Raw genomic sequence first — 15,192 nt, 5'->3', positions numbered from 1 at the left:
CACACATGCCTATAACTATAGCAGTAAAGGCAAAACACTTTTAAAAATATTTGCTTTGTAATAATGACATTGCAAAGGAAATATAAGTGGTAGACTGGTAAAACATAATCATTCAATAAGCATAAACTCAAAGGCACTGGGGCCATCCTGAACCCTAGAGGTCCTCAGAACAAACAACACTGATATTGATTACAGAGAAAGCTCATACAGACCTACAGACAAGGCAAAGTCATCTTGCCATTGAATCACAATGCTATGGTGGTATAATGCATGATACACTTGTATTGAATATCTACATGTGTGGTCACACTGTGCAGAAATCTATAGCAAACACTAAAAAGACACATACGAAAGAAGCCTATTACAGCTTTCTTCCCTGAATAGTTAGTTTGGTTGGTTAGAGACTGGAATTAAGGAAGACAAGGTGTTGAGTCTGATCCTTATTTCAAACCAATGAGTCCACTCAAAAAATCAAACCAAATATAAGATGTATGATATTATTTCTTAGTATTTGGTACAAAACTATTATTTCCTCTTTCAGTCTTTTTCCAAAGTAATGCAACTACATAAGTATACAAAAATCTTGAAAAAATCTGCTCAGAAGAGCAGTGTCAAACATGGGGAAAAAACATGACAAAACAATATCTCATTTTATGATCTGAGTATGTCTTGTAAATTTGGATATTCACGGGGGGACTGTGCCATTAAAAACTGAATTTTAAATCTATTTCCAGACAACAGATTACTATTACAAAGACCAAGATGGCCATCAGGCAATAATCCAAATGCACATCTTACTTTTTTGTAAGAACAATTCAAAACCCTCTGTTGCTACATTATGTTACTCAAAACACGGGTGATAATGAAAGCATGCCAATCCTATGGCAGTCTTTTGAATTAACAGTGCTATGGGTGAATAGGACTAGGGGAAAGTTATTTTTGTTGCAACCTGATACAAAGTTGATTTATTTTCTGAGAAATTTAAAGAAATTAATGACATCTGAAATGAAATTGTCTTCTTTCCTTAGGAGGTGATACAAGTATTGGTAGAATACTAATACTCAAATACTACTGATCTATTTGGAGGAAAAATTGATGAGAAACATTATTCTTACCCTAGGACATCTGAAATACCCACCGAAACTCAGGTCTTTCCCCACTCCAAGCATTTTCCATTCAGTCACTAAAGTGATTTTCCTAAAATTCAGATCTGACCATGTACTGCCTCCCATCCCCACCTTCACTCTCATGCCCTCAATCATTTTCTCAGGCTGTCTCCCATTTCTGGAATGATCTCCCTCCTGTGTTCAGACTGCTGACCTCCCTGGTTTACTTTAAGCTCTAACTAAAATCTCATCTTTCTCAGGAAGCCATGCCTTCACTCTCTTAATTCCAGTGCTTCCCTTTTAATTATTTTCTATTTATCCTCTATATACCTTGTTTTGTATCTATTTGTTAACCTGCTTTCTCCCCTATTAGATTATAAGGTCCTTGAGGGCAGGGACTGCCTTTTACCTCTTTTCTGTATCCACAGTGCCTGGCACATAGCAGACATTTAACACATATTTACCAAATTGAATTGAAATGATGAGACAAATACTGTTACTTCCAGTTTTTCATAATACAGTACAGATAATGGCTTACAAGGAAACAATACTAGCTTGATTTGTAATAGTAAACAGTTAACTTCTAGGCATGTCAGCATTAAGAGTAGTACAGAAAACAATAAGAGGGAATCTAAAGACGATATATTTCATGAATTATTGAAACATTACTTGCATTACTTTATTTAAAACAACCAATAAAAATATATTATTAATATAGTGTAACTAAGATTATTTGAAAACTAATTTGAAATTGAGTAGCTAGATGGTACAATGGATAGAACATTGAGTCTGGAGTCAGGAAGACCCAAGTCTGTATCTGACCTCAGATACTTACTAGCTGTGTTACCCTGGGCAGCTCACTTACCCCAGTTTACCTCAGTTTCCTCACCTGTAAAATGAGATGAAGGAAATGGCAAACCACTCTAGTATCTTTGCCAAGAAAACCCCAAATGGAATCATGAAGAGTCATTGACACTTAACATTTTAAGAAAGGCTCCATTTACTCTTGTGCTTTCTAGAATTTTTAATAGGAATGGATGTCATATCTTGGTAAAAAGTGTTTCTGCATCTATTGATATGATATTATTTTTCTTTTTGTTACTGATATAAGTTGATTATGCTGATAGCTTTCCTAATATTGAGTATAATATTTTTCCTAATGTATATAAATCCTGCTTGGTCCTAGTATAGCATCCCTGTGATACATTGCTGTAATCTCTTTGCTAGTATTTTATTTAAAATTTTTACATCAATATACATTAGGGAAACCACCAATCACTTTCAATACATAATTCAACAAGCATTTAAAAGTACTTATTGCCAGGTACTTTTCTAGGTCTTTAGAGTACAAAGAAAAAAATGAAGCATTTCTTGACCTCTAAGGACTTACATTTTAATGCCTAGGAGTACAAAGAACACATGTATATGCACAGGTATGCATATAGGGAGGCACTCAGCAACTGAGATGGGAGTAGGCAGGAAAGATCTCAAGTAGAAGGTGGTGCCAGAACTGAGTCTCAAAAAAAAACAACCAGAGATTCTAAGGGGGCGCCATACAGGAAGTGCCTATTTAAGGCATAGGGGACAGCCTTTGCAAAGGCCAAGAGACAGAGTGTCCTGTTTAAAGATCAGTAAGAAGGCCAGTGTAGCTGGACCATGGGTGCATGAAGGCGGCAATGCTTTATAAATCTGGAAAGGAAGATGGAATCAAGTTACAAAGAGCCACAAATGTCTGATGACCCTCCCAGACTCTCAAAATCTCTCTCTGTGGTCCACTGACAGGGTTCTTCTTTGATTGTGGAGGTAATAAATTGTTACAGGAATGTATTAAGGTGGGGCTAAAGAGTTACACCTAAGCTTTAGGAAAATTACTTTGCAGTAGTTGTGTGAAAGATGGCAGCAAGTGGCATGAGACCAGAGGTAAGAGCTATTAGGAGATACTTGCAATGATCCAGGTAAGGGGTGATGAGACCTTAAACTAGGGTGCTGACTGTGTGAGTAGAGAGAGGGGAATAAATAGGAGAGGAAAAGATAAGACTTAGCCACTGACTGGATTACAGTAAGTAAAACTTAGGGAGTTGATGATAATACTGAAGTTGAGAATTTGGGTGACTAGATATATACTAGTGCTTTCAACAAAACCAGGTAAGCTAGGTAAAGGTAGAGGTTTTGAGGTAAAGATAGGAGTTCTGTATTTGATATTTTGAGCAAATCAATAAACATTTATGAAGTTTATGCTATTTACCAAACACATAGTTCCAAGGCTGGGAACAGAAACACAAGCAAAAAGAGAGCCTGTTGCCTAAGAGAGCTCACATTCTAATGGGAGAAGACAGCAAGAAAGGGTAGGGGTAGGGAGAAGTCCAGAGAATTAGGAGCAGAGCTCAGAGTGGAAAAAAAGAGTGAATATGGCTGACCTGGGGACCTTCCTTAAAAGGGAGTTTCCAGGAGAAACAGACAGATCAGAGAAAGGTATGGCAAGGGGCACAGTGATGATCAAAGGATTATGACTGTGATAAGAATGGAGCCCAGAGGGGAATTAAGGAGTGACCTCAAGGGTCACTGTGGACATTTCCTCCATTGAGGCAAGTTATAACTCCTCCCCAACTTAGGGGATGGTTTTCCTGAGTTTCTTTGGCTTGGGTCTTCAGATGTGCATTGGACTGCCATGTTTGCTCCAACTTTGCTACTTTCAGACCCTCAGAATCTCTTCCTATGATCCTGAGATATTTGGTTCATAATATTTAACTGGCAGTTAGTGATGCAGGTTACTTCATGGACATCCTATTTATCGGACATCCTTGAGTAAAACTGAATTTTCCAGACGACTCAACCTTATCCGCAAATATCAACATGAAAGAAAAAATATTTTTAAACTGGATTATATGCTTCCTTGCATTTCTAAACAGACTGTACTAGAGCTAATTCTATTCTTACAGGGGGAAGGAGAGGTCATGATTGTAATTAAATTCCTACACTATTCTGTAATGCCATAATGCCTGTGGAGGCTGCTGAGGCCGTCTGGTCTAAGTTTTCGAGTTTGCTTTAGATAATTCTCTTGTCTTCTTCACTGTCAGGAAGTCAGTGATCACTTCTTACTGAAGCACAGACTCTGTAATATGGAAGCATTAAAAAAGTAGGAACCATATCTTATTTAACCCTACATCTCTTCTAGCAGCTTGCTAAAGTGCTCTGAATACAGTAGGTGATTAATGATGTTTGTGGAATTGAGAATTCAGGTAGATTTGCTCATTCTAACTCAAAGAATTGTGGGAAATCATGTAATCAACTTTATTAGAACCGTATAAAACAAAAACTAAAAGGCCTTAAAAAGCTTAGGGCAGTCTTTGATTAATAAAATGAATGAACTTTAGCACACAGATTGTGCATCACTTTTGCTTAGAGGCTGCTTAGAGACCTTTTGTTTATTTTTGGTTTGTTGGTTGTGCTCTGGATAGCAGCAGTTGGGGCCTGAGTGACCTCTGCAAAAATAGGATGTTCTATTTTGTGTCATACATCTGTGATTAATCCATTAGGAAAGCTCTTTGATTCCAGAGGCACCAAATCACAATTGGCTCTGTCCTAAAGGAAAACTGCCACGAATATCTGGGTATGCCTCACAATATCTATTCATTCAAAACTCACCAAATTGTATATTTTCTTTTGTTTTTTGATGTGATTTTAAACGTGTTTATAGGAGTGTTTCTGTATATCTGCATATAACTACACATATAGAATGAATCATTAAGAAAACCAAACCTCCTCTCACTTTTCAGATTGGCTAATATGACAGAAAAGGGAAATGATAAATGTTGGAGGGGATGTGAGAAAACTGGAACACTAACACACTGCTGGTAGAGTTGTAACTGATTCAATCATTCTGGAGAGCAATTTGGAACTATGCCCAAAGAGCTATAAAATTGTGCATACCCTTTGACCCAGCAATAGAGATTATAAAAGAAGAAAAAAGAATATGCAAATAATTATAGAAGCTCCTTTTGTGGTGGCAAAGAGGAAATTGAAGGGCTCCCCATCAATTGGAGAATGGCTGAATAAACTGTGCTGTAAGATTATGATAGAATTCCATTGTGCTACAAGAAATTATGCACAGAATGCTCTCAGAAAAACATAGAAAGACTTATATGAACTGATGCAAAATGAAATGAGGAGAACCAGGAGAACACTGTATAGAGTAAAAGCAATATTGTTTGATGATCAACTGAGAATGACTTAGCTCAGTAATATGATGATTCAAGACACTTCTGAAGGAATTATGATGAAAAAATGCTATTCATCTTCAGAGAAAGAACTGATGAAGTCTTAAGGCAAATCAAAACACACTTAAAAAAAACTTTATTTTTTCTGGTTTGTGCTTTCTTTCACAACATGACTAATATAAATATATGTTTTGCATGACTGCACATGTATAACCTATATCAAATTGCTTGCCTTCTTGATGAGGGGTGGAGAAAGAATGGGAATTTGGAACTCAAAATTTTAGAAAAATGAATGATAAAAATTTTTTACATGTAATTGCAAAAGAATTAAATATTTTTTAATAATAAAAATAAAACCATGCCTTCACTAAGCGAAATAGTAAAGCTCTCTTTCCAGTGAAAAAGGTTTTTTTTTTTAATTGCTATAAACTTAAAACATTTTAAATAAATACATATTATTTAGCTACGTAAGCAGCTTTGCAGATAGGTAAAAAGAAATGGAACTATACAATTTTTTATCCTTCTAAAATTTCTCTATTGTCTTGGTGGTATTTTTTAATATGTCTCCATACTCTATATCAGATCATGGGGCAGCTAGGTGCTACAGTGAATAGAGTGCTGGGCCTGGAGTCAGGAAGATTAATTTTCATGAGTTCAAATCTGAGACACTTACTAGCTGTGTGACCCTGGGTAAGTCACTCACCTCATCTGCTTCAGTTTCCTCATCTGTAAAATTATCTGGAGAAGGAAATGGCAAACTACTCTAGTATTTCTGCCAAGAAAACCCCAAATGGGATCATGGAGAGTTGGACAGAACTGAAAAATGATGTAATATCAGAACACAAGACTACTATTCTCCTCAGCTTCCCCTCAACGTTTCAGTTCTTACCAGGATGGATAGTTAACATACCCCCCACATCTCCTACTCTTCCTGAGATAACTAAGATCCCTGATCCAATTTGATCTTTGAGTCAGAAAGGAGTGAGGATTTGGGGGAGAAACTTGGCTAGTCATATCTTTTGAATAAGCAGGTAATCACCAAATATGATATCACTGGTGAGAAGGTAGAAAACTGGACCTTCCCATCAGCTCTGCCATTATTCTCTAAAGTTCACTGGTCTTTTCTATCTGATGCAGCTATGCTCTCCAGATCCCAAGGCAGTACCATCTGAGTAGAATGTTACGCAACGTAAGGCCTCCTGGGTTTTATTAAGTGTTCTGCCATTGCACCTTAAGGACTACTTGGTCTTTTCTTATGTTCCACAGCTAAACTCTTCTTTCCATACATATTATTACCATCCCTTCATTAGAACATTAATTTCTTGAGAACAGGTATTGTATTTCTACTTGCATTCCCAACACTAAGCACACAATGCTTGGTACAGAGTAATCACTTAATAAATGCTTTTCCATTTAATTTTTTCTGCTTTTAGACTACAGACCTAGATTCATTCACTAAAGAAATATGATTTTCTCTGAGAAGTGAGCAATATGGAATAAGCTAGGGAAGTAAATAAATCTATGTTGTTACCATACCACAACGAAGAATTCAAGTACTTATGTAAATATTTAAAACAAAGTACAATATAGTACAAAACATAAACAACTATTTTTTGATTGTGAATGATTGAATATTTATTAAGCACTTAATATGTTCCAAGCTCTGTGCCATTTAATCTACTCTTCTGGGTTATTCACAGCACTCTTCCCTTCCATTTTAACTTGGGCAACTCAAGTATCTATTGCCACTTTGGCTGAAGACAGAAATAAACCCTTTGAGGTCTTTCATAATAATTTCTTCCCTTCCTTCTGAGTGCTATAAAGTCACAAAATCAGAGATGATTCTCAAGCAAAAAGAACATAAAGGAAGAATCATATGACAACATTTACAACAGTAGGAAACAAAAATGCTAATGGCTCTTAAACCTAGTCTGGGAAAGATTGAGGGAAGCCAGGCCTAGCAGTGCTGACCAGAAGTGATCCTGGCTGTGGCTTGGGCAACATTACCCACAACTCGGGATTAAAACCTGATTATAATAATAAGCTGCCAAAAATAAAACAAAACAAAAATAAAAATGAGCAAGCAAAGGTAAAAGAACCCGACCATAGATAGCTACTTTCATGTAAGAGAAGATGTGGGTATCATATTCAAAGGAAGACTGTGAGTAAAAAAACAAAAGCCACTCCTACTCCAAAGAGCAACATCAAATGGTCACAAGCCCAAAAGAGTTCTTGAAACAACTTAAAAAGGAATTCAAAAATCAAATAAGAGAGACTGAGGAAAAATTAGGACAAAAAATAAAAGCAATGCAAGAAAATTATGAAAAGAAAATTAACCAACCAAAAAAAGAGATACAAAATCTTAAGAAAGAAAATAACCCCTTAAAAACTAGAAATCATCAAGAGGAATCAAATGATGTTACAAGACATTCAGAAATTTTAAAAAAACCCACAACCTAGAAAAAAATAGAAAAGATCTGAAACAACTTATTAGAAAAACAACAGATTTGGAGAACAGATTGAGGAGAGACAATATAAGAACTGCTGGACTACCAGAAAGTTATGATCAAAAAAAAGAATTTGGATACAATATTACTAGAAATTATTAAGGAAAACTGCCCTAAAGTTCTAGAACAAAAGGGTAAAGTATAAATAGAAAACAAAAATTACTGTTCAACACTCCAAGGAGATCCCAGGAAGAAAACTTACAGAAATGTCATAGCCAAGTTTTAAAATTCCTAAGTTAAGGAGAAAATATTGCAAGAAACAATGAAAAAACAAACAAACAATTTAAATACTGTGGAAATTTAGTCAGGATTTCACAAGACCTAGCAGCTTCTACTCTAAAAGATCATAGGTCTTGAAACATTATGTTTTGAAGAGCAAAAGAGCTGAGGTTGCATCCAAGAATAACTTACTCAGCAAAGTTGAGTATAATCCAGAAAGAAAAAAAATGGGCATTTGATGAACTGAAAGACTTTCAGGAATTTGTAACAAAGAGAACACAACTCAATGGAAAATTCAATATAAAAGATTCAGAAGAAATATAAGGAAAACATTAAAGATAATTATGAGGTACTCATTAAGATCAAATTGTTTATTTTACACACACACACGTTATCAGTATTCTTTAAACTGTCATCGTTACTCAGGTAGTCTGAGAAAAAGGTTGGAACTGACTTATGTATGATGGGGAGATTCTAAAAAACAAAATAGAGTAGGAAAAGGTAAAAGGGAATAATCATATTATAAAAATGGGGTATGAAAGAAAAAAACTAATACAGAGGAAGCAGGTGGGATTGGAAAGCTTATAACAATGGAACCTTACTTTCATCTGGGTTGAAGAGAAAACAGCATGTACATCTGGAGGGATGCAGAAGTCTTCTAAATATATAGAAAGGTGAGAAAACTGGGGGAAAGAACAGGGGAGGGAGTTTTAGAGAGGTGTGTAGACTGGGATTTGGGAGGGTGGGAGGAGAGGTTGAGGGAGACTCTTGGAGGTATGGGTGGGATGGAGAGGAGGAGGGTGGAGGGAGAAGATAAAGTAACTATGTAAAAAAAAAGAAGCTGAGAAAGAAAATAGTGAGTAAAAATAAGAGGGAGGTAAATTCACACATAGCAATTATAACTTTGAATGTAAATGGGATATTTCTAGCTGTTTTCTTTGTGGTGGCAAAGAACCAGAAATTGCAGGGATCCCCATCAATCAGGGAATAGCTAAAGAAGCTGCAGAGGTATGGTTAAGATGGGTCACTACTTTGCTATAAGAGATGATGAGCTCAATGATCTTAGAAAGGCACGGGAAGACTGGCACGAAGTGGTGAAGAGGGCAGTGAATGGAACCAGGAGAACACTGTATACACTAAAAATAATAATGTTTTAAGAACAACTTTGAGTGACTAAGCCATTTTAAGTATTATAAACATACAAATTAAGAATAAAGGACATATGAAGAAAGAAACTAACAGAATCCCGAGAAAGAACTAACAAATAGAAGGATATATAGAATAATTTCATATATGTATAGGTATTGGTGTGTAATGATAGCCATCTTTAGGGCAGGGCAAGGGGGAAGGAAGAAAAAAAGGAAAAAAAGGAATTTACATGATAACTTTATTAAATATTTAAAAGGAAGAGCAAGTTATACAAAAAAGTTTAAATTAGGTATGTTATGGAAATGCTTGTTTTATTCCATAAATTAAAAATAAAATAAACTTTTTTAAGAAATCAATCTAGATATATTTTGTGTTCTGTTTTCCAAGAGAAAATAATTACATATACAATTTAGCCACTAGGGTTTTAGGAGATTTCTGAAAGAGTGTGTCTTAGGGAAAACAAAAATATCCATCCTTGTCCTAAGTAGTAGAATCAGATGACAGAACTCATCTGGCCTCATTCAATGATAACTATGTCTAATGCTAAGATGTTCCTTTGTCTGGCAGTCATGTATACCTTGAAAGGGCTACAATCCTGGGAAAAAAGAGTGAACTGGACATCCGAGCACAGCCAACCTGTGCTAACTAAATCTTTACAATTATAAATGTTTTAGTAGTCTTTAGCAGCCCAGGCTGCTGTTAAAAGGATAGCCATAAAAGGGGATGAAAACACCATGGAATTGGAATTCATGCTAGCTTCAAGAAGGAAATGCATTTCTGAGTTTGCTTAATAAAATAAAGCAACTTAACTCCCAAGCAGTTTTTTCATTATTATAAACTTATGTTGGAGAGAAGATAATGAAAGGAATGTCCTGGGGGGAAAGAATACCATAAACTTTTTCTATCTATAATCAGTTTGTTTCATTCTTGATATATAGACTCAGTTGTATAATAATAATCAAAATGTTTAAATTCATATCTAAAATTTTTTGTAAAATAGAATTAAACTAAAAATATCTGACATCTAGAAAACTAAATTTGACCTCAACTAATTTATTTGGGCTAACACAAACAAGTGAACCAAAAAGACATGATTATTTGTTTTAGTAATGTAAAAATATTAGGCGAAGACAGCACAGAACTTGAGCACTCTTCTTTGTAGAACTGCAAATAGGAAAACAGACTGTTACAACTTACATGGTTAGACTTGCCTGACTGGAAGTTTTAAGATGTGAGGGGAGACAGCTACAGGGGCAAGGAAACTGCTATGATTACACTTTTCTTTCCTTTCACCACACACATAGAATATATCAAAGAATTCCAAGAGACTAGTACATCTCAGGAGCTTCAAAAATCACTCATCAAGCAATCCAGCTACTTATAATAATTTATTAAAGGTCTTAAAACAAAGATCAAAAAGAAATATATCCAGCATTTATATTCAGTCCCTCAGTGCCTGATGACTAATTTGTAAAGGAGGGCAGAAACCTTCACAAGTGAAGCCAAAATCATTTGAGGACACTTTGATATAACGCCACAAAGGATATGAACAGGAAGGCAGCAGGAGCTGCAAATGGCTAAGTTCCATTAAGTATACTAATAAAATAATAATGGAATTTCCTTTAACTATGAATAAAATTGCTAGGAATGGGAAATATTTAGACAAGTGGCACAAAATATTTCACCTTGTTGCATTTGCTCCTTATATTTTAACTTGATAAAAACTGCATCAATTAAGTGGGTCCATCTGTAAAATGCAGTGCTTTCACCAGAAATTCTGCCAATCTCATTTATTTTTCTTCTTTTCATGCTTGTTAGTCTAGACCCTACTGTTTGCATTGCTAGACACTAGGAATATCTTACCATGGGAAGAGCAGAACACTTTGAAGTGATTGATTGGTTTGAAAATGTAATTTGAAATGATACATTGAAAGATATGAATCCATGTCTCCATAGTTACACACAGTATAAACATTCCCTTGGATAAATGATCAGAACTCAAGTCAACTGGGTAACCATGGAAACACTAAAAGCTATCCAAACATTCATTTTTTATGAACAACTAAAAAATTATTTCCTGAATCAGACAATCGTGTTCTCAACTGAATCCTGAGGGAAGTGCAGAGTCCTTTTGAAAGGCAGAAATTTCCAACACATCCTGCCTCATATAAATCGAGAGAGAGAGTTCATATCCACATTAGTGTATCAAGCATACAACATTTTTGTTTTGCTTCTGAAAATTAAATTAACTGATCCTATGGAACAATATAATCTGTCGTGACAGTTTTTTTTCTTATAACAAAAGATACATAAATCCTTCAAGAGATAGAAGTTCTTAGAGCTAAACAAGGCCACATGCTTCTCCTAGTCCAAACTCTCATTTTACATATGAAGAAATTGTGTAACAGGTGAAATGACTTACCCAAGGTCACACAATTAATTGATGGCAGAGCAGGAATTAGAACTCACATCTCTTGACTTTCAATCTAATGCTTTTCTTTTATAATACTTGTTCAGTGAAGACATGGTACTAAAACAGTCTAAGGCAATTACTACTAATAGTGATAAACAGGTAAAATTATTACCAAAGTACATTTCTTTTAATGTTTTCTGTGTTGTTCCACTAAGGCATTTTTTTTTTTAAGAAATCCAGTTTCTATCTTAAACACCTGAGAACCAGTAAATTATCAGTGATTAGTATTTCATTACAATTCCAGGAAGCCAAGATCACCCATTAGAAGACTTTTGAGATTTCATTAATAACTTGCTTAGACTTCAGGTGAAAGTAACAGATGGAACACAACTGAATTTCAGACGTGGAGATTTGGATTTAGAGACTAATGACTTGAGTCTGAATCCCTGCTGTACTACTCCCCTTACCTGTCAAGTCTTAGGGTCTCAGTTTCCTTATCTGTAAAATGAGGGGATTAGACTAGATGACCTTTAGGGTCACTACCAGTTTTAAATCTTATCCTGTAATTTGTAATCAAACTAGTAAGAGCTTAAGAGCTACTAAATTTTGAACTTGAAAATGATATTTAATAATCATTATATTAGAATAACTTCTATTTCTTCATGAACTTACAAAGTACTTTCACATATATTATTTTCTTGAAACCATCCCATGAGGCAAAGTTATTATCTCCCTTTTACAGATGAGGAAACTGAGTTTCAAAGAAGTTAAAAGACATACCCAGAGTTATCGAGCTAGTAAAGTGGCAGAGGAAGTTCTCAATTCGCCCCAAGGTCTTCTAAGCCCAAGCCTAATGACTTCACTATGACTGGCACATCTTACCCTTTATGTTATCAAACATTATGCCGTAGTAGTTACAGAAAGGTTTACAGTACTGAGAAAAAGCTTTTCTTACCTTATGATCATATGGATTATACGAATGAAACATCTGAGAAAGGTCTTTCGTCCTTTGCTTTTTCTGTAAAATGAAAAAAAAAACGCCATATGTTTTAGTCAGTGGATGGTAAAAATAGTAAAATAGTAACGATTATAAAAATGCATTTCATTTAGATGTTCATGTGACATTTGATTAGAGCTATTATAGAAATCCCAGCACAACATCATCTAGGGGGCTTTAGCCCCAGTCTGGAGAATCACTCAGGGACATTGTGTACAGTCTAAAATAGCCACTGCTAGATGACACTGGTTTGATGCCCAAGGTCAGGTTACCACTTCAAGTTTTGCTATTAGAATGTGGTTAGTATACAATTAAGGTTCTTTGATAATAAATCTCTTTGTTACCAATAATAATATGCTTAGAGAAGAAAACAGAATATAGAAATAAAATTTTAAATAAAACGCACCCTAAACACATACATGTATATATGTGTGTACACACACATATATATATATATATATATATATATAAGATAACATTTCAATGACTATTACTCTAAATTAAATACTGGAATATGGCATTCTCCTACCTTAAAATTATAGCTCATTCAAAAGTCACATTAGAGCTCACAAGTCAGTTCACTGTTCCAGTTGTTTCCCTTTGCTAATGCAAGTGCTTACCTGAACTTGCCAACTGCTCCTGCACCATGTAGGCCTCAGAGGCTTGCAGACTCTAATGATAGGTAATCTATCTATCTATCTATCTATCTATCTATCTATCTATCTATCTATCTATCTATCTGTCTGTCTGTCTGTCTGTCTGTCTGTCTGTCTGTCTGTCTATCTATCTTCCAGGTTCACTCATAATTATGCAAATTCAATGAACTGGATTAATTCTGAAATTCCTCTCTGATCATAATTTCCCACTGTCTTCTTTCCATTTGGCTTCTTAATCTTTCTTTAACCTCACCCAAAGCTTTAGTTTCCTCTATTCCTTCTTGTTTTCATATTCTATTACCTTTACTGTTTCCTGCCTTCACAAACTTGACTCTATCATATAATGTCCTCTGCCCTTGAATCTCTTGCCCCATCTCCTATTGTTGCTTATGTCTTGCTAAATTTCAAGCCTAAGTCTCTCCCTGCATCTACCTTTTTTACTTAAGAAAGTCATGTAACTGTGTAGATTGGACCCACTATAAATTTATGTTCTCTAATATCAACTGGAGCGGCACTGTTGGGCAGCAATCCTTTTATTTATTCTGACTTCCCATCATTCCCTGCAGTGACTGTTTCAAACCTTCTATGTTCTCAAGGTTTCTATGTCATTACTTCCAACTCTCTACTTAGACTCTTGGCTCACAAAGGATATCCCTTAAGAAAATGGAAAAACATCTGCCCTGTGCTGTCTCTTCTTTCCTTTCCACAATTTAAAATCTTTTTATGTCATCCCCCATGTTTTTTACCTTTGTTCTAAGAAAAAAGAGGCCTTTCTTCTTGCCAACGTTAAACCCTCTGGTTATATTCTTGATTCCATCCACTTCTACTTCCTTCAGGAGCTCACTCCTTTGTTCATTCACTTTCTCATCTTCAGTCTCACTTTATCTGCTGGCTTCTTCCCTATCACCAGCAAACATGGCCAAGAATCACCAAACTTTAAAAGATCTTCACTTAACTCTGTGATTCCTTCAGCTGTTTTCTCCCTTTCACAGAGGGACAATCTCATTTTCCATTTACTTTATTTTTTTAGAGGATTCCCTATAACACTCTGAATCTTCTCTACCCAGGTAACTACTGATCACTGAAGTGCTGAATCCAAAAGTCTTTTCTCAGACATCATTCAGCTGGGTATCTGCCACCACCTCCTCATGGATACGAGACCTTTAAATTTCTTTCTTTACAGCTTCTCTCTTGGTGATATATTTCATAAGGTTCCATAGACTCAATTACAATTGCTCTACATATTACTCCCAAATTAAAACATCCAGGCCTAATTTCTCTTTTAAATATCAATCCTGAGTCATCAGTTACTTGCTGAACATCTTTATGTATCTTATAGATATTTCAAACTCAACATATCTAAAATGGAACTCATAAACTTCCTCCTCTAAAACTACCCTTTTCCCAAATTTTCAAATTTTTTTGAATACTCATACAATACTCACAGTTACCTGATTAAGTCATCCTTAACTCTTTCCTTTCCTTCATCCCCATATCCACTCAAATGCCAAGTGATTCTACTTTCATATTTATTCCTTTCTCTGCTTTCACATGGCTACTCTTTATCTTACTGGAAACAAAAATGAAGTCCAGAGAGGTTAAGTGATTCATATATGGGTAAACAACCATTCAAGTTTCTGAGAAAAATTCAAATTCAAGACTTCCTGACTCCAAGACCAGTAGTCTCTCGTGATACAACACTGACTCTCAGTATGTGAAGTTCCTTCAACTTAAAGTGTTGCTGAATTTTACAAATATAGATGAATTTTACACATGCCATTTATTAGGCATGGCATAGAATATTACCTTATATTCCCAGAAGAATGGAATTCAATTGATTTAATTTTAAGTAAACGTTTCTATTGATGGACTCTACCTGTATCAACCATTATTTATTAATACCTGTGAATTAAGGAAATAACACAGGC

The 15,192-nt window shown here is 35.3% G+C and overlaps 1 protein-coding gene across 2 annotated transcripts in view; it reads right to left on the bottom strand.

The window, feature by feature from the left end:
* The window catches only part of CDKAL1 (CDKAL1 threonylcarbamoyladenosine tRNA methylthiotransferase), a 637,247-nt gene that overhangs the window by 132,886 nt on the left and 489,169 nt on the right, over positions 1 to 15,192 (bottom strand). For both annotated transcript variants that reach the window (XM_072603951.1, XM_072603950.1), the window contains exon 13: positions 12,567 to 12,629. In XM_072603951.1, coding sequence (XP_072460052.1) covers positions 12,567 to 12,629 — 63 coding nt within the window. The remainder of the gene's footprint in view (positions 1 to 12,566; positions 12,630 to 15,192) is intronic.

The sequence above is a fragment of the Notamacropus eugenii genome, chromosome 4 (genome assembly GCF_028372415.1).
Source record: "Notamacropus eugenii isolate mMacEug1 chromosome 4, mMacEug1.pri_v2, whole genome shotgun sequence".
NCBI classification, from domain to species: domain Eukaryota; kingdom Metazoa; phylum Chordata; class Mammalia; order Diprotodontia; family Macropodidae; genus Notamacropus; species Notamacropus eugenii.
This window is presented reverse-complemented; position numbering and strand designations above follow the sequence as displayed.